A 24585-nucleotide genomic window follows, 5' to 3' on the forward strand; every position below is an offset into this window, starting at 1 on the left:
CCTTCCCCTGTGTCTTCTGCAGGCTGCTGCCTGCTCCTGCAGGTGCTGTGGCTCAAACCCCAGGAGATACAAGATGTTCAGTTGTAAAACTGCTCATCTGCAGGAAATATTGACCGGTTTAAAGATCTGCCTCACAATTAAGGTGTGTGCATAGATTACCCACACAGCACCTGCGGGAAAGACAGAACTAAAACGAAGGAACAAAGCCAACTTCTCCCAAGACAAAGTCAAATGAAAACTATATGCCTTAGCTAATTCTTTCATGTCTTAATTTACTGCGACCGAGGAAGCCGCTGAAAGCTGCCCTAGCATTGTATTGATTAGAATCCTACTTAAATTCCACCTATTGACTTTCTAGCCCCTGTGGAAGGTTAGGGAGGAATGGCACTGTCCTTCCTCTGTGCATTGAAAACTGCTCTTCACTCTGAGACTCTTATCTTCACAGACCTCTCTGAAGTATTTGAAATGGGCTAAGAATGGGGGGGGGGGAACAAAAGCAAATAAATGAACTAAGACCCCCCCCCTTTTGCTGGGACAGCCATGGTATGCCTACTGTTGCCTGGTACACCGGGTAACTTCCAGCACCTTCTTTCTCTTGTTGCTTTTCCTTCATTCCCAGAAGGCCTGGACTAATAGGGGAAGCAGAGGCCTAGCCCAGGAAGCCTGTGTTTTCCTTCTCTGGCCTTTCCTTTGATGACCTCAGTGTTTGCTCAGCAGCTAGACACTAGCCAGAAACTCACAGCCTTGTCTTGTCACAACGAAAATTCTTTCTGTTCAGAAAATAGCCATACAGGAAATGTAAAAATAGTAAAAGGCAAAGGCGAATGGCAGCCTCAAGGAAGGAAAGGGACCCTGGTAGGCCAAGACACCTACGGTACGCTGTGTCTTCTGGGTTCTTCCCTCATCACAAAAACTTTCCTAAGATGACCTGCCATTTCATGTGTAAAGTCTTCAGACTATACAAATAGCTCTTTTCCCTTCCACGAAACTTACTATCAGGATATGGTGATGACAGTCGCCGCTGTTACACCTCCCACCTTTCCGCTGTAGAGAGATGGGACTCTGTTTCAGTTGCAGAGAGAAGGCTCTATTTTCACTGTTCAGAAAGAGAAACAGCTAGGCAAGCTGACCTATGCTGAGCCACAGGCAGTTTGTCCCCAGCCCTGCAATCCCCAGAGTATCATTCACACCAAAAAGGAGGAACACACACAGAATGTATGGAACAGACAAGTCGTGATATGGTGGCTTGAATATGCTTGTCCCATGGAGTGGCACTATTAGGAGGTGTGGCCTTGTTGGAAGAAGTATGTTGCTGTTAGGGTGGGCAATGAAACCCTAGCGGCCTTCAGATGAAGATGTAGAACTCTTAGGTCCTCCTGCTCCATGCCTGCCTAGACACTGCCATGCTCCCACCTTGATAATAATTGACTAAACCTCTGAACCTGTAAGCCAGCTCCAATTAAATGTTGTCCTTTATAAGAGTTGCCTTGGTCATGGTGTCTGTTCACAGCAGTAAAGCCCTAACTAAGACACATGATCACAAGGAAACAAGACTGGATAGTCCATGTTAACACCCAACTGAGGAACTAGATGGCTATCAAATGGAAGCCAGAGATAACTGAGGATTTCTTTAAGAGACTTCAGCAATTCTGGGAGCTAGGTCTTAATTCCAAACCCTTGCAATCTTTAGAACTCCAGTTTTAAATATATATAAAATCTCCAGACTTAGGAACAAGACTTAATTTTGGACAAGAGATAAAAATCAACTGCGTTACCCAATACTGCAGCTAACATGTAGAAAATGAACCATTTCTGTATACTGTATGCTGTATACTCATGTTCCTATATGTTCTTTTCTACATTTCCTTAGGAACTAACTCTGAAAAACATAAATTGGAGTCCAAAAACATTTGAGATGTAATCCTTGGAAGCAGTAGAAAGGCCACAGGACTGAGAAGGAGGAAAAGGCATTCAGAGAAGCTCTGTTCTCACTGTGCATAAGCAGAGCTCAGTAGTGGGGCAAACATTGTATTAGTATGTTGGGCATCCATCATCCACTGTGTTTGAGGATGCTATAGGAAAGTCCTAACTTCCAGGAACTCCCAAGTAAGGCATCAAGTAGGGAGATGCAAATGGAAGTTGAATCATATTTCCTCCTAGACAGTGATGCCACCTACTACAGTCTCCCTACCAGAAAACCAAATGTTTATCTTGATTGCAGTAATTTAAAAGAATTTTCCACCTGGTGGCACAAGTCTGTGATGCTGGCTACTTAGGAGGTTAACATAGGAAATCTCAACTCCGTGACCTGCCTGGGAAGCTTTTGAGGCATAGTCTCAAATTGAGAAAGTGATCTGGGTGGTGTAGCTCAGAGGTAAAGCACTTAACTAGCATGTCTGCATCCTAAGTCTGACCCTAAGTACAGAAGAAAACAACAAGCAGACCAATCTCCACATACTCAAAGAAGAGGCCCTCCCTGGTCCAGGCTGTCCACACAACTGCTTTCTTTGCCAGATACCTGATGCCAGGTCACAAACATTTTGATTTTAAAACCACGGACTGTGCATCTAACTTAAGAACTGCTGGAATTGGTTATAATGGCAAAGACGTATAATCCCAGGATGATCTGAAAGCTTAGGAGGAGGAAAGTGTTGTTTCCTGCTTGTGCTTCCAGAAGTCTGCAGAGCAGGGTTCCCATGATGGATGGACAGTCTCATGACACTTGAAACGATAGGATGGTTCTGTGTTCCTTCTCAGAAAGTTTGGGAGAACACACAGCTGGGACTGCCTTTGTGCTTTGGAGTAGATGGGATTAAGGAGAGTGAAGGCTTTGCATCTGTAAAGTCAGGATCCATTTAACTTAGACATCATGGTCAAGGATCTAAAAGACTTTGCCTCCTTTGTGTTGTGGTCAGAACCACAGAGCAGTGCACTCATGAAATGCAGTAGAGCTCCCTCCCTGCCCTCTGAAAGCCTCAGTTCAAAGGGTAGATCTGCACCCGGGCAATCCTAGGCTCCACTTGCAAATATAAGTAAGGCTGTATTTTAAAAAAGAAAGGGGACAGAGGATGATGATGACCTCGGGGTGCATGTCTAGCATATAAGGGGGTGGGACAGAGGTGTTGCTTGTACTAGAGGGAAGTGGAGAATAAGAAGGTTTCCTTCTTTTTTTGTTCTTTTGGAGGGTATTCGTATGGGGACAAAGTTTTACTATATAACTTTATATGATATAACTATATAGAACTATGTAATTCCAGCTACTGAAGTTACAAGCATGAGCCACCTCAACTAGCTTTTAAACAAAAGGTCCAACCTAGACTGTCGTTATCTCTCCATGTCATTTTAAATGGGGGGGGGGTGTCTTCTTTAAGTCAAAGTTCATCTGTCAGGTTAAATAGCCAAAGCCTCTTTGACTTGTCAAGCAGACCCATGAGGAGTAAATGAATTCGCAAATTTGAGAATGCTTTGGAGAAGGGACAGTGCTGTATCAACGTTAGGTGTCATCATTAAGAACCTTCACACCAACCACATCAACACATACAACTCAAGAAGCTGAGAAAAGTGTAGAGCCACAGAGAGCTGTGGCAGCAGGGACAGGGCTGACCTATGGGAAGGATCTTGAGCAGATCATATAAGCATTCAGTGAGCATCACCATGCCATACCTTAGCTTGTATTTGTCCATGGTATAGTACAGGTTTTACAGTCTACAATGCATAGAATGGATGATCCTTTCAATTTAGGATAAAATAATAATGCATGAGAACATGTGTAGACCACATTAAATACACGATTGGGAAATCTGGAGAAAAATAAAAAAGCCAGAAATTTTCACCTATTAGATAGAAACCAAGGTAGTTAACATATGCTATAGCAAAACCTGTGCCCAAGCAGGAAAATAAAAGAGGAACATTTAATTATTATTTCTGAAAGCAGGCAGATAGATTTGGGTGAGCCATGTCATTGCCATCTGCACGTCTTTCCTTGAGAGGAGCTAGCAGAATCCTCAAGGGTCATAGCACCAGGAATAAACATAAACCAAGAAATGGCATCTCGCTGCTGCGCTTGGAAGTGATTTAAGGGTGTTAAGCCCTTGGGCAGGAAGTGTTCCAGCGACCTCTGCTATCATTACCCAGAGAGCGGGGCTTGAATGATGATGAATGGTTTTTCATCCACCTAATCCCAGTGACATCCAAACATATGAGTGCCAGATCCTGCCTAATTGGCATTTGGCACGACAGAATGTGGTTGGTGCCCATGCTAACTGGCAGACACTTTGTCCAGTTCTCCCATCTCAGCTGTGCTATGATACATGTGGACCATCTGTCTTCCAAGGCAGAATTTCCCAGTGCTAAACCACTTTGAAGATATTTGCATGCATTTGGCATTTCTTACCCTTCAAAAGCTAACCTGCATACTATCTGCAAATCCCACTCACAATGTCACCTCCTGCTTAGCATTTCTACTGTCCAGGATTGGCATAACACATTTTCTATTGTGTTTTACCTCTCGTCTCCTAGATGTAAGACTCATAGTTTGAAGGAAGAAAATGCCGGAGGAGTCCTCTAAATTGCAAGCAGAGATTAGAACATAAATTAAATCTGGAAAAGAATTTTGGACCTTGATAGACAAATTCAAATCAAAGACCCTAATCCTCACGCCTCTGCCAGATGGGTCATTTATCTGCCAGAGCCCAGCTTCTTCTAACAAAAAGATTAAAGTAACACATTTCGAGAGATAAGTAAATCATGGGAAAGACTCTTTTCCTGGTCACACTCGGGGCTATTTTTAGGACTGATGCAGTGTAGGCAGATTAAGGCCAACTGTCTATATACCAAATGTCCCGCTCTCCATAGTCTGCGGCTCTTACTTAGGACAGTGCTTGGAGAGATGAGTGGATAGACAGAGTCAGCTTCATGCAGCTCTCTCTTCTCACTGTCCAGCATGAGCTCCGGGTCCAGCCTCCACACTTGCCACTCAAGTTTCCCCCTCATCCTCTGTTTACTGAACTGAAAATGAATCACTCTCTCAGAGTGGTAGGTGGTTTGTTTTATCAGCACTATTATTATGGTTTATTCTCTGTTACTAGACCATGGGCACTGTCTTCCATGGCAGTACAACACAGCCTGTCCACCTAAGGCACAAATCCTCCATGTTCTATGCTGTCTTGAGCAAGCTCCTTTCTGCAGATTTTGTATCTACAAGAAAGGCATACAGGTTTTAGCCCTTGCCCAGTGATAGTGAGAATGGGCTGAGTTCATTCTGCATATGGTGAGAAACATGAATTATTTGCAAAGCAGCACACAAGAAACAGATCAAACCGATGAGCCCATTCAAAGGCAGGTTTCCCTCATTCATGATCCTGCCTGCAGTTACATATTAGATTTCCTGTCAAATCACAACTCATTATCTAAAAAGAAAATTCACATATATAAACATAAACAGCCATATCTTTTGCTGAAAACTTCTCATTCACAAGCAATTCTACACCCATTGTTAATGCCATGAAGGGGACATTTCCTGGGTATATGTCTAATTAGTTCCTTATCCTATTGCTGTGACAAAATATCTGACAAAAACTACCTAAGGAAAGAAGGCTTGGTTCTGTCTCACAGCTTGAGGGTTCTCTCCATCACAGTGAGGAGGGATGGCAGCTCTAGCTGGTGTAGCAGGAACATGAGACAGTTGCCCACAATGCACCCAACACCAGAAAGCAGAGAGATGAAAGCTGGCCTCAGCTCCCTTTCTCCTTCTCCCTTTTGCATCCCTTACCCTCCATCCCATGGAATGATGCCACCCACATTCAGGGTGGGACATACTTCCTTAGTTAAATTTCTGTGTGAATGCTCTCACATATATAACCAAATGTGAGTTCCCTATGTGATTTTTAAATCCAGTAAAGTTGACAATGAAGGCTGATCATCACAAGTCCATCGCTTGTCAACTTGACACCCAGATATATAACCTTCAAATCCCAATATTCCATTTGTGGTCTTCAAGTCTCATGTCTAGCTGACAAAGAAAAGTACATTCAGCCCAACTTCAAAAGTCTCTATGGTCTTTAAAAGTTTCAGTACTGTTTACAAGTCCATAGAAGTGTGGTGTTGGCCAGGGAATGGTGTTGCACGCCTTTAATCATAGCACTTAGGAAGCAGAGGCAGGTGGTTTTCTGAGCTTGAGACCAGTCTGATCTACATAGTGTGTTCCAGAACAGCCAAGGACATGGAGAGACTTTGTCTCAAAAAGCCACAGCCACCACCACAGCCATGCACAAACACACACACATGCACACACACACGCACATGCACACACACACACACACACACACACACACACACATGTACACATGCATGCTCACATGCATGCACACACGTGCACACAGTCCAAAGCCTCTCCTTAGACCCAAGATAGCCTCTTGATTATAAACCCTTATTTAAAAAGTCATACACTTTCAAATTACAATGCTACACAATAAATATTCTCATCCAGAAGGAAAGATAAGACAAAGGAAGACTGAAAACCAGTAGGGAGAACACCAAATCCTGCAGCTTCCTGTTAGAACAGGGGTCTGGCTGGCATTAGATGGGCTCCAACAGCCTTGGGTGGACCTGCCCCTCTGATTCTGCTGCCTCCAAATCACCAGTTCTCTCTTGGATTGCATCTACTCTGTGGCTGCACTTTTCCAAGGCAGACATCAACCATTCTGACATCTTCAACAACCTGGGATCTCTATGACCACATAGACCTTACCTTAACAGCTTCATACAACGGCATCTAGGGGCCTTCTTTGGGGAAATCCAATCTTGTCGCATAATGTCTTGGCCTTGGCAGCCTTCTGGAACCTTGGTCAAGTCTCCATGGCACTTTCCATGCCTACAAAATCAGCACCATGTGTACCAGTCCACCAAGGCCTAATGTCAAGTTAAAGTATGGTGTGGCTCTACCACAGGTAACACCATGCCCTCTGTATATTTTGACTATCTAATCTGAAAAAAATAAAAATAACAAATGCTTTCTTTTAACTGTTTGGTGTTTTGTTTTGTTTTGTTTTGTTTTTTGGTTGTTGTTGAGTAGAGAACATGACCTGTAATGTTCTTGATTCTATCTCTTCCCTTTCAAGTCAACTTACATGTTTCCAAGCTGGAGTCTTCAATAGGTAGAGTCTTGATTGAGAGCACTGTCCCTAGGGTTCATGACAGAACTCCAGGGTTCCCTTTCATGGTGATAGTGTCTTTAAGAATTATAGTTACTTTTCCTCTATCTACCTTGTCCAACTTTAAGCCTGCTGATACTGCTTTCCTAGCCAAGCTGATCATTTTCCATAACTTTCTGTTCCTTCTCCCTCTCTTTTCATCTCCCAAGCTAAGAATGGTGAGCATTTGCCATGCACATCTTGAATATTATGGTGCCTGAAATTTTCCTTTCTAAAAACCTTTACTTCGTGGCAATTCAATCCAGGCTCCCTCAAGTCATGGTATCAGGACATGAGTGGCATGCAAGCACATTCTTCACCAGAATAGAGCACAATGGGCTCTAGCCCGCTTTTGCTATAGTCCTCATTTTTCTTGGAAAGCTTGTGAGCACAGTCTCCTCTCCAATACTCTGAGCATTCTGGTCTTCCACACTCCCACCAGAATAGCCCACTAAACTCTGCTGACAGCAGTCTCCACTCTACATTCCAAATTCTACATTCCTTCTACAAATCATAAAAATAACCCCAGTCCCAGTTCTTATTTTCTGTATTAATGACTTTTCTCATTTTTGTGTGTGTGTGTGTGACAAAGTACCTGCCAAGGACAGCATGAGGAAGAGTTTGTTTTGGTGTAGAGTTTAACTGTTGAGACTGTCATGGTTGGGGTAGTTCATCTCCCAGCCTAGCTGTGGTACCAGGAGGATGAGGCAACCATTTGCCCTGAATTCTGTCAGGAAAGCAGCTGAGATGGATTCTGGAGATCACCTCACTATTTTTTTTTCTCTTTCCCTTTTCATGGTGTCTGGGCCAAAGGAAAGATGTTACAGATTCATGTGGTTCCGCCTCCAGAGTTAAATTTCCGTGGGGACATCTCCCATTCAGATGGGTCTCTTCTTGGAATCTAACTCCAGAGTAGTTGACTATGAAAGAGTCAGAAGCCAGGTGTGGTGGCATACACCTTTAATCCTAGTGCTTAGGCAGAGGCAGGCAGCTCTCCATGAGTTCAAGGCCAGCCTCATCTCTATATCAAGTTTCAAGACATTCTGGGCTACACAGAGAGACTATGTCTCAAAAAAAAATGATCACAATCAGAGCATGTCTGCTTTTGTTTGTTTTTTTTCAAAATGTCTATTTAGTGAGGAAGAAATGATGGAAGGACTCTTTGTATACCTAAGTAATGTGCCACAAGTTCAGTTAGAGATTAGCTTTTAGTCAGGCACTATATATTTTCTCCCTCACTAGATTATCTCATTTATGTCAAGTATAGTGGGAATATGGTATTAGACTCACTGCTGTGCTCAGAATTTTTATTATAAATGAGAAGCAGCCACTTGTGCTATATGGTCCTTATTGAAAGTTATATGTGTAAGCTTCTGAGTAGAAGACTGGAGCCTATGAATTTATTTCAAATATGCTTTTTGCTTCTGACTTGAATAGGAAATTCTGCTAGAGCAAAAGCCATTAAGAATATGCACTGATAGATCCATAGCTTGCCAAGAGCAATGGAATGGAATACACCAAACTCTCTGACCATTTAAGGACTGATTTACCATATTCTCAATTGTCCTAGATCCTGTTTTCTGGTCTGTTTTGGTGTCTTTGGATACCAGCCTATGTGGACTTCTTGTATTCCGAAGGAGAAGGAAGCTTTGGTATAGCAGTGTCCATAAAACCAAGCAGATCATGTAAAATTTTAGATAGCCATCCCTTTCCAAAGGCAAAAGGTTTGTTGTTAGCTATTTTTAATAAAAGGTCAAAGGGTCATACTTGTGGAAGATAATAAAGGAAATATCCAGCTACATTAGTGCTTAGTATACAAAGTAGATCACAGCCCTAAAATTTACCCTCCCTGGAAATACCTATCTATATCTACCTCTACCTCTACCTCTACCTCTACCTCTACCTCTACCTCTACCTCTACCTCTACCTCTACCTCTACCTCTACCTCTATCTCTATCATCTATCTCTGTGGGGGGGGTGTAGCATATATATGGATATACACTTCAACCGTGTTTTGAACTCAAATCGTGACTTGACAGGAGAGATTTAGGAAATGCAATTATAAATGTGCACATGATTTCTTGATTGATGTCACAAGCCATCATGCAGGAAGGTGGACATTACGGACCAACTTGATTCATTCATCACTCTGTCAGAAACTCATAGTTGACAGCATCTTTCATACCCCACAATACCTGTTGCATATAGATATCCCTGTGAGGTTGGCAAGAGAAGTCATGAGGCCTAAGTGATTTCCCAATTGCAAGTTCAGACCCTGTCTTCCTCCTCTGATTGCATGCTTTAAGAGAAAACACAGCCAGATACCTGATTGACAATTTATCCATACAGTGCCACCTATCATGAAATGCTTGTAACTGCATGTTCTCACGGCAAAATGGAAAAGCAAATCAATGGCCACGATAAGTTCCTGGCAAAAATAGATGTTTTGAAGGCTTTTTGGGTTTTGTTTTTTTAATTTATTCCATATGATTCAACTTCATCTATAATTATTAAAATGTATTTAACCTAATATAATCAACTTTATCTAAAAATACTAGAACGTACATATCACAGTAGAAACATTGTAGAACACCAAGATAAGCATAATGGGATGAACATGCTTATCTAATTATGCTACCTTCAGTCCACACTAAAACTGCATTAAGAGATAATTTTATAGATGTGATCTAGAAAGGGTTTGAACTAAGAAGATAAAAAATTATCTCAGAAAGTTGGCCATATGTTCACAGTTATAATAGATCTGAGGAACTGCTCAAAGATCAACCAAGTGGCATGCAGGGAATCACCCTGAGCTATTCCATAGAAACTGTAAAAGTCTCAGTAATTGAAAATGCTGTGTTCCTCCAGCTGTAGGCGTGACAAAACAGAATAAAATAGGGGTTGGCAGCTGTTGAAATATATGTCAGAATCCCTATCTGAGAGAACAGACTAAATGAAGATAACGCAGAATAGGTGCGGGCAGAGCAACCATTTTGAAAATAAGATCACAGACCGCAACACATAGAAACATGTTTTCCCTGCATTTGCCCTACACTCTGCATTTTTTCGTGCAAAACATTAGACAGGGAATCCTGAAGATTAGGGATCACTCCCAGAGAGACACAGGCAGAGTTTTCTGCAGCGATGCCTCATCAGCCACAGGGTTCTCAAACCCGCTCATCAAATTTCATTAAAGTAACCCAGTGAATGGTTTCGTTCTGCTGAATAGAAAATATAAATAGGCAATAGTTACTAGGCATAGGAGGAAACTCCCTTTAGAGATAAGGGCTAAAGTACCAACAATAAATATGAATATACGGCAAGAGTTAATTAGATATAAATATAATTTTATCCTTAGAAAAGTAACAATATATATTCATCTTTGAAGTAAGAGCAAATGTCGTTTTTAAAAGAAATGTCAGTTATCATAAATTAGCTTTTGGATATTAAAAATAACATAGTAGAAACACAACACTGAGAAGGGAGGTGGGAATAGAACTAAAGAAATAGCTAAGAGTCAAACAAACAAGTGAAATATTGTATGAATATATATATGATATAATTACATCATATATATGTGGGTACATATATACACACACACATACACACACACATAGATGATGCCTAAAAGGTTTACATCTGAGAAAACAATATTCTAGAAAGACGAAAACATCATAAAATACATTTATGAAATTTATCCCAAGCAGGCTAATAACTTTCATACCCAACCATTACCAAAGCAGAGGATAAAGACAAAATCATATCAAGAAAAATAATTGTGAAAGTTTCATAAATTGGAGGCAAATATACTGAAAATTTCTAGATAGATAAATGTGAAATAGGACACATAACTGGTTTTAGATGATGAATTAGAAAGATTTCAATATTTCTGACAACCATGCTGGAAATAAAAAGACAATGAAAGCAAATTCATAAAAGAAAATTAAAAATTCTACCAAGAGTGCTCTACCCAGCTAAACTAGGAAGTATGTATGCAAGTGAATGTGATCCATTTTCAGACATGCAAAGTTCAGAAAATTTGACACTCTTAAATCTTTCCACAGGAAACTACAGAGTACAACTACAACTAAAATTAAAATGAAAAATATATCCATGAATGAGCAAGCATAGCATGTGAGAATAAAGGAGCATAGGAATAAGCTAGAAGTAAAAGTAATAAGAATCCATCAGATTCTATTGCTAGTAGATCAGAAGGCTCCCAGAAAGACTTCAAGACATTGCATCTAAGAGCACTTGCATTTGAACACATTACAATGAGGTTCAGGATACTTGTAGACAGTTTGAAGGTGTCCTACAGGTATGGGAAAAGAAATTAGTAAATGATAAATAAGACACTTATTAAACTCAGGGGAAGTTAGAAAGTTAAAAATTGTGCAAGATAATTATTGGGTTATTACATGACTTGTCTCTGAATGTATATATCCTGTGTATGTATAGGATACATAGCCATGTGTAATTTCAGCTTTCAATTCAGTAACCTCATTTGTGCTGGGGAAGTAGATATAAGAAAGAATGGTGCCCTATTCTTTCATGATAGGAAGTTTTTTAAAAATATATAAATAAGAAAATTATTTTGAGAATTAGAAGTAGACATAGAAGCATCAGTTGAAACATTAGCAAGTCTTAGCTCCTAATCAATGAGAAACTGGGGTGCTTATTTCTTGTTTCATTGCCCCGAGACAAATCCTTTTTAGAAAGCAGCTTTATAAATGCTGTGAATTGAGAAATCCACTCTCGACTTCCAGACCATGCTGATGTTCATCATGTCATTCCCCCCCATCCCTCCTCATTTGGAATTTCACGAATGTGTCAAAAGCAAATTATGCACATGACTTGTTGGTACTCCTTGGAGATTCTCTTCACTATTTACCCTTGGTCTCTCTTCATGTCTTCCTGCCAAGCTCAGTCTACCAGTAATCAAAATTCCAGCCCTGGTCAGCAGAATTGCGGCTATGTTTTCATGGGTCTTTTTGTATATATGAGTGTTTTTGCCTGTATGTGTGTCGGTACATGTCCTTGTCTGGTGCCCATGGAGACTAGAAGAAAGCACTGGATGCCCTGGAACTGGAGTTACAGATGGTTATGACTTTTCTATGGATCTTGGAAACGGAGCCTGCAGGAGCAACAGTGCTTTAAACCAGTGCTCATAACCTGAATGTCTTCGAAGGCAAGGAGCTGGTGGGCACATCTCTGGTTTCTGCCAATGCAGGGCACATAGAGATGGGTTCTTGATAAAAATGTTTATTGAGAACTGTCAGCAAGAAGGACATTAGTTTTCATGTGAATTCAAGACGTCTTACTCTTCCTGGATAGACTTGAGGTGCAAATATCTTTTTCTAGATGCCTGGAACAGAAGAGTCGTTCCAGAAAGTTCTGTTAGAAATAGTCTGATTATGTGCTAATAAGACCCTGATATTGGAGAGTCAGTCAAAAAAATTTTTCCATACACCAGAGTTCCTTTCCATGAGCATAAATCATCTTCCTTTTCCATTGTCCCTCAAGGCCCATGTCATGGGCTCAGACTGTGCCCTTGTCCTGGAACTCCTCCAGCGCCTTTCCATATATTATTTGGGTGAACTACACATAGCTGAATGACACACCACTGTATGTCAGAGCACCTCTGGAAGATGTCAGAATGCCACAGATAAATTTTGAGTTTCAGTCTTCCTAATCCTACAGGAAGCTAGCAGAAGAATGATAGCCACTGTCTGTCCCAAGGGTAAGAAAGACCCAAATAGAGGGAGAGTGTGGTGCATGTCCATGACCTCAGTGCAAAACCATATGACATTGGAGAGTTTATGACAAATATGTTGCTGCATAAAAATGACCAGACATTTAAATGACCCATGGGGACCATCATATGGTCAAGTCACTTTCCTCTGGGGTCTCTTTAAAGATGGTTCCTCTCTAGTGAAGCCATGTCTATTCTCCCTTTGCATAACCAGTTTCTTTTTCCACTGAACATAGCGAACACTGGGTTTCTTCTGAAGAGCTTCATAGAGCACTGTTATATTCCATTCCCTGAGGGACTATGTTTCCCTACATTGGCTCCAAATGGTGTATTAGTTTCTGTTCTCATAAATACCTTAAGGTATATTTTGTGACCCATATGGACAATGTAAAATATACCAGTCTCTATTAAAAAAAAAACATGTTAGGGAATTTATTTTTCGCCTTTGTCTTTGCTTTTTAAACTTTATTTGCAGGAGAAAACAAAACAAAACAAAACAAAACTGTATTTATCTTTGTTCCCCATTGTGGCCTAATGCTTCATATTCTTTCTGATATGGGCTATTTTATTTTACATCATCTCTAATATATTAGCCCACTTGAATTTACAGAACTTGAAAGCTGGAAAAACAATCTTAAGGAGGCCTGTGGTTAACAAGTCCTTGACTTACGGCTGGTAGGAATGTGCACACTGTCTTAGCTGGTTATGAAATTGTTTAGAAAGACAATGTGTTTCCATTTGCTTGGTGGTTTGGTTGGTTTAGCGTGTGTGTGTGTGTGTGTGTGTGTGTGTGTTTGTGTGTGTGTGGTGTTTATGTATGTGTGCTTGTAGGAACGGGTAGAGGTCAGAGAACAACTCCCCTTCTACCATGTGTATCATAGGAATCAGACTCAGCTCAGGCATAAAGCAAGTACCTTTACCCTCTCAGTCATTTCACAGGCTCTTGCTTTGCTTTGTTTTGTTTTGTTTTACATTACTTGGGGGGACTGAACTCATGGCCTCCTACCTGTTAGGCAAATGTACCCCCACACACACACACACACACTGAATTACAGTATCTAGCTCCTTCCTACATCAGTTCTCAATATTTTCCACTTTCTGTGTTACTCTATGGACTAAGAAAATAAATGGAAAATTTTCACAAACAATAAAATAGTTGTTTTTTTAATGCTGATGTTTTTAAGTCAATGATGGCAGCATTCTTCCTCTGTAGGTTACATGGAAGCAAAGAAAATCTAAGTCTTTTCTCTGTCCCCACACCTTGGCCAGTTAAAGGCATCTTTCACACATTGTACAAAGTATGAAATATGTTTGAAATTGGACTCCTGACCCTTTAGTGACATACCTTCTATATTAGGCATTGACTAATCCTAATTTTCACAGTGGCATCTCTTGACTTTGCCAAACCTCTACCCATTCACTTGGTGCATCAAGAATCTTGAATACTTGTTATTAGCACATAAAGTTCTGGAGTGGAAAGTATCTGATCACTCATGTTCTTCAGCATTTTTTGTCTGGCCATTCTGCAAACCTACACATTGTTGTTATTCAAATTTAGGTAAGTATAATCCAGCAAGATGTCTCAGTAGGTAAGGTCATTCTCCTACTGCAAGCCTGTCTTCTTCGTATGATTCTGAGAACCCTCGGTGGAAGAAGAGAACTAGATCCTGGCACACACATGCCCACACCTGCATCCATACATATACACACTCACTAATAATAATAAGTAAAATTTTTAAAATAAAATTAGAAAATGCCCTTCCCTAGGGATTTTTGGTTTAACATAGATAATCTTCAGAAGCACCAACTCATCTAAACTCCTGGATGGTTTTCTGACCGTGACCTGCATTTTATATTATGCTAAGGGTCTGCAATCATAGCTCAGGGTTTCAGTGCCTGCCTGTAATGTTCATAATGAGTGAGGCCCTTGATTCAATGTTCAGCACCAAGGGGGGAGGGGGGGGCGGTGAAGCAAATTAAAATATTAGATGTCTATGAAACAATAAAGGTAAAAGATTATCTAAAAGTCAGATATCTAGATTCTTAACTAGATTTGTATTTAATTTAGCAATTTTGCCTATGTCTCTGTTTAATTTTGGTATTTGGCTTGGTTTTTACTGACAAGACACTAGGCATATAGCCCAGTGGCTGAATACTTGCTTAGCATGTGTGAGACACTATATCCAATTCTCAGTATGAAAATTTGTAAAAAGTAAAGGGGCAGATTTGCCTATTTTAATTATTAAGTTTTTAATTAAAATTTAAAAAGATTTGTCAGAGCTGGAGATGGGGGCTTTGTATCCTCTAGGCCTGGGTCATAGTGTAACCACAGACTAAGCTGACTGGGATCCATCAAACCGCTGCCCAAGTTTGGTTGCTTTCTGCCTTCCAGCTCCCAGAGCACATTAGTCCTTATTCTGGGTCATATCCTGAAGACATCTTTTTTCCAGTCCATAGGAGGGGTTGGAATTAGCCCTCCAACATTCCAGAAGCCCTCATAAAAGTAGACATGTGCCCAGCAAAAAAAAAAAAAAAAAAAGATAGCTACGTAATCGATAAATTAGATAGATAGTATTTTATATCCTCTTAAATGTGTTTTTTTCATATTCCTGACCTTATTAATGAAAGAATGAATTTTTGTAAATTACCCATTGATTTGAATAATAATGATTTCATTGGAAAATGACATTTGTACATTATGCAGCCTTCATTTTGTGTTCTGTATTCAATATAGACAAGGAAATTATTCACAAACAAGTTTCAAAGTCTCAAGTTAATCACAGAGTTCAGTCTCAACACAGGCTCCCTTAATGAGGCAGCAATGCATACGTTGAGATGCTGACCTTGCGTTTGCCTGGGAAGATGGCTCAAAGGTGACAGTCTGCACATACTGCATTTGTGGAAGACTAGAGTTTGGTTCTGAGCCCCACAATGAGTATCTCACAGTCACCTGTAAGTCTGTCTCTAGGGACTCTGATACCTCTACCTCTGTCAGCACTGCCTCATGCGTATACACCCACATAGAAACATAAAATTCAATAAATTGTTCTTTTGAAACTAATGTGCCACCTCTAACATAGTGACATATACTTTATAATGCTTTTGTTTTGTTATCACAGTATCCTCTATTGGTACATTTCATATTCTGTTAAAAGGAATGTACACCCAAGCTTCCACTAACCTGGGAACTACAGTAAACACCTACTTCCCAGCATTCACACCCACCCAGAAGTTATATTACCATACTTTCCTAGCATGGAGTTAACTTCCTGGACCCTAAGGGATGCCCCAATGAGAGACAGAGTTGTATAAAGCTGCTATTTGCATGGGATAAAAAGACCAAATACTATTGTCCTGGGTGACCCTCTACTTTCAGAGCAATTTATTTTCTAATTTGAATGACTCTAATCACGTAAAAGAATCTGACCAGGTGCAGAGCATCATGGAAGACACCAGGAATGGCAGAGCTGGAGCTATACACGTTGTTATGGCAATGACTGTTCAAGGGGTGGAGAGGTGTGCCCTTGCCAGAATGTGAGCTCTTTGAAGGCAGGCTCTTCTGTCTGCAATTCCTGTACTTTTATCTGTGTATGTAGCACATGTTGAATAAATTGGGTTTGTTAAAATTTTTATTAGGTATTTTCCTCATTTACATTTCCAATGATATCCCAAAAGTCCCCCCATACCCTCCCACCCCCACTATCCTACCCACCCACTCCCACTTCTTGGCCCTGACGTTGCCCTGTACTGAAGCATCTAAAGTTTGCAAAACCAGTGGGCCTCTCTTTTCTGATACATATGCAGCTAGAGACACGAGCTCTGGGGGGTACTGGTTAGTTCATATTGTTGTTCCACCTTTAGTGTTGCAGACCCCTTTATCTCCTTGGGTACTTTCTCTAGCTCCTCCATTGGGGGCCCTGTGATCCATCCAATAGCTGACTGTGAGCATCCACTTCTGTGTTTGCTAGGTCCTGGCATAGCCGCACAAGAGACAGCTATATCTGGGTCCTTTCAGCAAAATATTGCTAAGGTATGCAATGGTTTCAACCTTTGGAGGCTGATTATGGGGTGGATCCCTGGGTATGGCAGTCTCTACATGGTCCATCCATTTGTCTCAGCTCCAAACTTTGTCTCTGTAACTCCTTCCATGGGTGTATTGTTCCCAATTCTAAGAAGGGGCAAAGTGTCCACACTTTGGTCTTCGTTCTTCTTGAGTTTCATGTGTTTTGCAAATTGTATCTTGTACCTTGGGTATTCTAAATTTATGGGCTAATATCCACTTATCAGTGAGTACATATCATGTGAGTTCTTTTGTGATTGGGTTACCTCACTCAGAATGATGCCCTCCAGGTCCATCCATTTGCCTAGGAATTTCATAAATTCATTCTTTTTAATAGCTGAGTAGTACTCCATTGTGTAAATGTATCACATTTTCTGTATCCATTCCTCTGTTGAGGGGCATCTGGGTTCTTTCCAGCTTCTGGCTATTATAAATAAGGCTGCTATGAATATAGTGGAGCATGTGTCCTTCTTACCGGTTGGAACACCTGGATATATGCCCAGGAGAGGTATTGCGGGATCCTCCAGTAGTACCATGTCCAATTTTCTGAGGAACCACCAGACTGATTTCCAGAGTGGTTGTACAAGCTTACAATCCCACCAACAGTGGAGGAGTGTTCCTCTTTCTCCACATCCTTGTTAGCATCTGCTGTCACCTGAATTTTTGATCTTAGCCATTCTGACTGGTGTGAGGTGGAATCTCAGGGTTGTTTTGATTTGCATTTCCCTGATGATTAAGGATGCTGAATATTTTTTCAGGTGCTTCTCATCCATTCAGTATTCCTCAGGTGAGAATTCTTTGTTTAGCTCTGAGCCCCATTTTTTAATGGGGTTATTTGATTTTCTGGAGTCCACCTTCTTGAGTTCTTTATATATATTGGATATTAGTCCCCTATCTGATTTAGGATAGGTAAAGATCCTTTCCCAATCTGTTGATTGTCTTTTTGTCTTATTGACGGTGAATAAATTGTTAAATAAACAGAAGGTGAAGAAAGGAAAGAAAGAAAAGAGGAAGAGAAGGATGGAGACCAGATAAAATAATATTTAGCAAGCCACAGTAATCACAGAAAACTGAATGATTTGGGGGGGGATGAATCTTTTATGAAATTTGGTCTTAAGAGTTCTATCAAAAATATTTTTGAATCATCTAGAGAAATAGCTTTGGCACTAAGCTAACTGGTTTACTTTATAAAATTTGTGATCTGTCGAAGGGATGTATGCATTCCCACATTAAGGCTTGTTTTGGTCTTTCTGATGTACATGTGACCAGGGTGGTTGCTGTGTTAAATGTTGGGTATTTGAAAGTATAGATGACGGTGCATTTTGAAAACTGGTCATAGACAAGCATAGCCTGCAGGCAAGTCGCTACTGTGGGTCACAAACGTGTCAGTTAAAGCCTTTATATCATCTTTTTCATCTCCAAATAAGAGACCTGTTGCTACTTCTCCTTGTCATCTTACAAAAAATGATCAAGACCCATGGTGGAGTCCAGTTTTAGCAGTTTGTGGTGCAAATACTTGTTTCTATTCAAACATTTGCTTAGATATTTCTTTCTGCTCTGGCAAAGTAATTTAGCACTGGTGCTTGATGAGGAAGCCCTGTGACTTGTGTTCAGCCCCTGAAACTCATGCAAAGAAAGAAAAAAACTACTCCACAGAGCTGTTGAGTCAGCCCCACATGCTCCATCCAACCCCCTGCATCATGCATGCACACAGACAACAATGATGATGGTAATGATAAATAAAAATGAAAAAATGAACATATTTCTTTCATAGAATAGACAGTTTCTTTAGAGAGCCAGTAGTCAAGCTTCATTCATTCATTCCTGAATAATATTAACATTGATTTAACTATAATATTCCCAGGATTTTGTATCAGTTGTCTTGAAAAATATATTAGGTGTGAAAAAAATTTACTGTAGTAAAATGTTATGGTTAATTTTACTGTTTATAAATGGCACACTCTTCATTAAAAGCTTTAATGACATATATATTCTAAATCAATAGCTCTGTTCCTGCCAGTGCAGCTAGCAAAAGGAATTAAGTATGTATATAAATATTTAACTGCCATAGCATTCAATACAGTGTTGTTTATACTTAAAAATATTTGAAACAGATTTAGTAACTGATAATAGTAGATTATTGCTTAATCTTTTATTTTATGTTTTATTATATATAAAATATAAGTAGCTGTATATTTTAGGAGTTCAAGTTAAGCACTGATCTTAGAGAATTTTGTGATAATAATATTTATAACATATTGTTCATTTAATTCAGAAGAAATTTCTGAACTATGTCAGATATATATGCATATATTTGCACCCTATTAAAATGCATACACACGCATGTATATGCATGCACTCCTACCTTTTTGATGATACACAGCAAAGCTTCTAAAGTCCGTTCTAAAGGAACAAGTACATGTTTAGAAAAGTATTTGTTTTCTCTCTGCTTATCTTATTGGCTAAATTCCTTCTATGAAGATATAGCACTTTTAAATGAACCATAAAACTGTTCTACCAAGATAATAAGATATGCTACCCCTAATGTTTACCAACAGCATCCTTGTTTCCCATTCATTTGCTGTTATTTTGAAGCCTGGACTGTTAAAGTTGAAGAAACATGCTGTGGTTAGGACTCTGCATGCCTGCAGGGGCTGAGGCGAAGACTAGGGATTATCTTGGTCCTTGTAATGGGGCTTCAGATCATGCTCTGTAAACATATGTACGATTTTCTATCTTTGAATTTTATATCCGGAATGCCGAAATAAAAAAAAATTGTTTCAATATTTAGCAGTATCTACTTCAAAATGTTGTAAGAAAAGGCAAGTCTCTGGGTTGAATCCTCGTGTGAAAGTCAGATTTTTCTATCTGGAGTAAACTTGTAAATACAAACCCGGAGCTCTCACCTTCCCTTCCCTATGCTTTCAGTTTGTTATGTATAGCACACGTCGCGTGTTGCTATCTTCATTTTGTCTAAGGGGGAAATGATTTGAGCACTTTTCATTTAAAGTTAAATAATTATTCATTATTTTTATTATAAAAATAAAAGCAATTTATAGTCTTAATGGAAAATCTGGAAAGCCATCTCAAGGTGATTTACCCAGAGTTAACCCTTCTTTTTTAATTTATGAACTTGATGTTCGCTCACATTTAAAAGGAGAAAGTCTGTGTTTAAATCATCTGAGAAGTCTAGGAAGCATCAGAATTACCTCTCCTTAATTCTGGGAGGAATAGTGGCAATACACAGCAGGATCCTAGACAAGTGTGGGTCCATATTAAGACAAAACTATGTCCTCTGTCTTCTCCTTGGATGCTGCAGAGAGGGGTTTGTTTGTTTGGGATGGATCAGTGCAGGCTGACCCCACCCATAACCTCCGGCTGAGCCTCTCACATGCCTTGAAATCTATTTTCTCCAGGGCAGATGTCAGTGGATGGATTCATGCGCTACCTGAGCGGAGAAGAAAATGGAGTCGTTTCACCTGAGAAACTGGATTTGAACGAAGACATGTCTCAGCCCCTGTCTCACTATTTCATCAATTCCTCGCACAACACCTACCTCACAGGTACGACGCAGCAATTTCTGTTCTTCGGCAGATCCCACCAGGTTTTACTTTCTTGTGTTTGCTGATGGAAAATGAATGTTTCCTTTGTCCTGGGCGTGGCCTCTGGGGACTTGAGTTGCCTTGCTGACCTCTCTGGGTGTATTTGTGAAGTTGGGCCATCTCCTCTGTACAGTTTGTGTTGTTTTCAAGTCTCCTAGACTGTAGCGGCATCTGATGTTTTCTGACCCATGGAATTTTGTGTAATTGGAGTAAGTGTACAGTGAACTTAGAGGCATTTCCAAAGGGAATACGGTTCATATGCCTGTTAATGGGCAGGAAGCCTTGTCCTATACCCAACACCACAAAAAATGAACAAAGCTACCGACAACCCTATCTGGTTCTCTGTGCTGTATTCATCTCTAAGGGCTCTGAGACCCCTCAGAAACTTCGGTGAAGCAAATGATTTTTCATGCAAGGTGAAACAAGGCTTTGGATAAATAAGCAGACATTTTCTAAATGACAGATTTAGTATCAAATATATAATAAAGTAAGAGAAAACAGTGTCTTACATTGATCTGAAAGTGAACATTGGCAAGGTTTTTGGTAAATCATCAGAAAGAAACAAGTTTTTATCTCTAATAACAAGCTTTAAGATGTCCTTGGAGAAAAGCAGCTGCAGGTTTAAAAAAGAAAAGAAAAGCTTTGAAAAACAAGCATACTACTTTCCATGCTTTGTAATCCTATCAGATGTAAGACAACTGAAGTCTGTAGTATCCTATGGTGTCTGAAGGAGGCAGATAGGCCTCATACCTTCAAGGTTGTATAGACATGCTGGTGGAGCTGGTCTGGGCATGGTCAGTTTGTGCTGCAGGCTGGACTCATACTGATACACATAAAGAGATTCAAGTACTGGATAGGCATATGGCATGTAAGAAAATGTCAATCTACTGATGAGTGACAGGTCAGAAGTCATTTCTCTAGACTTCCCTAATATATCCTTTGCTCCCATCTCAAGTACATATGTACACTAAGTGAGAAACAGGCTTGAGCAGAGGTAGCACCATAACCTTGAGACAGCCAGAATAGTCTATCTCAGGGTAATCTACACAGTCTAAAACCATCTAGCCAGAGCAAAAGTATATGAATTCTACAGCACTGCAGTTTAGAGGCTTGTGACAATCACACAGCTTGCATACCATTTGTGTCCCATTTTTTTACTACTGGTGTTGTCTACTAAGAAAAACTCATATCCACAAAATTAAGTGTTGCCTCATTCTAGTCACTCATCTCAGCAAACCAACCCAAGGCAATGGTATAAAATAATACCCGTACTGTGTCAGGAATTTGAACAGTGAAGGAAGCCACAGCGCATCTGTGTTCCTAGGGTGTCTCAGATTTCTCCCGGGAATAGCATCAGGATGTGGGAGATGACGTAAACCACTTCTGTGGCGGAACCTTCTCTTACTATCTCCTACATGTCTGCCAGTTCTACTGAAATGACTCAAATCTGTGAACCTGTTGTCTGAAAGAGGCTTCACTGCATAGCCTGGGTTTCCCTGTATCATGACAACCCCAGGAAGGTAGCCTTGCTTCATGGACTCTGCGCTGCCAGAACAAACACCCAAAATCAGGAGAAAGTTTACCTACCTTTTGCAACTTGGTTTCTAAAGCTCAGTGGGATCGATTATTTCCACCATTTGTTGGAAGTCGTGAGTCCACCTGGGTCCATAGAGAGGGGACATAGCTAGGCCCTCAGTGGGAAAATCTGAAAGAGTTAAGACCTGCTTTAAGACCACTGTCGGCCTCATAAATTTAAGAACGGGATGCGCAGAGACAGACAGATCTTTACAATTCCAAGGTCAGCCTGGGTCTATATAGCAAATGCCAGGACAACCAGGGCTGCATAGTGAGACCTTATCTAAAAACAAACAAACAAACAAACAAACAAACAAACAAAAACAATTAAAAACATAAAGTCATTAAAAAAAAAAAAACAGAGGAAAACAGTGTCTACTCTGCCATCTTCTTCAGACTCAGCTCATTAAGACTACTACTACCAGTACTACTACAAACAAACAAACACCACACAGACTCAACCATGTCTATCACCCTTTTATAAAGGATTTTCCCCTTCTAAATGGGTTCTTAACTTTGTTTGGTACTATTGACCTATTTGTAAACTTGGAGGAGATTATGGACCCTTCTTAGAATGTAAATATATGAAATAAATATCTAGCATTAAAAAGAAAATAAAATTCACTGATATTATAATAAGCATTAAAATAATTTATGCTAAAGTAACTTATATTTTAGCTAGCAAATTTTAAATGCATATAAGCACTGTGTTTTTTTATGTGTGCAACAATTGGAATAAATTGTTAAATAGCTGTGATTTCTGTTAGTAACAAAGTCACAGATCTTGCCAGTGCAGCCGTGACTTGTGACCTATATTTACAAGTGGAAAGAAGGTCACAATTTGTGTGGATGACATTTTTTCTAACACAAGTTCAAGGAAGTGTATCAAATGCCAAATTAAAAATACAGTTGTAGCTTTCCTGGGTGTGGTTGTACCTGCCTGTAATCCTACCTAGCACTCGAGAGACAAAGGCAGGCAGAATTCCGTGAGTTCCAGACCAGCCAGACCTATGTGGTGACTGATGCCTGTCTCCAAAGTGAAGAGGGAGAGAAAAGAAAAATAAACTTTTAAAACTTAATCCGAGGAATTGTAACTTGAAAAGATACTGCTTGCAACCAAGTCTTGTTTTTAATCACATACTTTAAAAAAAATGCGTCTAAATGTTATACACATGGAACTTTCAATGCTGAGTGATGTAGTGATAATTCTTTGATATCCAATCAGTGTCTCCAGCGTTTTCATTTCTGTTTTTGTTTCCCGTGTGTCTGCGATGGCGCAGTGATTATGCATCAACACTAATTGGATATGCATCCTCTCTTCTGTCATCCTGGAGTGTATCACCCCGTATCTTTCTGCACATTACATGGATGCGTGGCCCTCCTTGGATGATTTGTTCTCTCACCCACAGCCTTTCCCCTCTGATGCTCAGGTGGCTCTGTTGTCCCTTTTAGGGAGCTTGTTGACAGGACTTGTGATCTTGAAAGATGCCTTGCCTTTGAGACTCACCTGTAGTCAGGCCGAATCAGACTCCATCTTCCTCATCCCCGAATGCTGCCCCCTCCCCCAGACACACACCTTCATGCACATACATACATGCAAGCACGTGCACAGACTCTCACCATGAGCCCTGGTCCCTTTTTCTTGGGGGAAAAAGTACTTTGATAGCAATGTGGACCCTATACCATGAAGCATCATTTCCAAATGATTTTTTTGACAAGTTCTACCCAAATCTAGAAAAGAAACTTCTTATTTGTTACTTCTTGGGGTATGCTTCACAAAGATATTTCTACTTAATAACTTCCAACATAAAGTTTTAATTCTATAGCTGAGCATCCATCAGTAATTTTAGTATGCCACTAATTACATATAGTTACTGACAACCCTAATAATATGCCATTGCTGATGATATCACAATACTTATAGGAAAATTATTCAATATTGAAGCACACAGTAGTATAGTTCAAAATTTCCTTGATGGTTTCTTTTTATAAATGCATTTCAGTAAAGTCTCTTCTACACGAGTTAATTTCTTAGCTATCACTTATACCTTCCTCCCTCGGCATAACTCTGTAATTTGATCACAGAGCCTGAGCTCTAGTATGCCTGGCCGGTGCACAGGTTTCAGTCAAATATGAAAACAGAGCTACTTTTTTGTCTAGTTATACCTTTCTTGAGGGTGTGCCTAAAGAAACCCATCTCAGCATACAAGAGACGTTCCTGGACACCTATCTGTCCTGAGGCACTGTATTGTAGCAAGGATCTGGGCTCAGTCTTGCTAAAGCAAACTTGGTATCTAAACACAATGGAGTACCTTGGACTGTAAAGAAGAACAGAAAGTGTTTTTCTCAAGAAAATGAATGAAACTAAAGATTACCATGTATGATCTGTGAAATCTATACTTTAAG

The 24585-nt window shown here is 40.1% G+C and overlaps 1 protein-coding gene across 3 annotated transcripts in view; it reads left to right on the plus strand.

Annotated features, from left to right (window-relative positions):
• Plcb1 (phospholipase C, beta 1) overlaps positions 1–24585 on the plus strand; it is a 689095-nt gene that overhangs the window by 488267 nt on the left and 176243 nt on the right. For all 3 annotated transcript variants that reach the window (NM_019677.2, NM_001145830.1, XM_006498930.3), the window contains one exon: positions 20419–20565. In NM_019677.2, the coding sequence (NP_062651.2) occupies positions 20419–20565 (147 nt within the window). The remainder of the gene's footprint in view (positions 1–20418; positions 20566–24585) is intronic.

The sequence above is a fragment of the Mus musculus genome, chromosome 2, assembly GCF_000001635.26.
Source record: "Mus musculus strain C57BL/6J chromosome 2, GRCm38.p6 C57BL/6J".
NCBI lineage: Eukaryota > Metazoa > Chordata > Mammalia > Rodentia > Muridae > Mus > Mus musculus.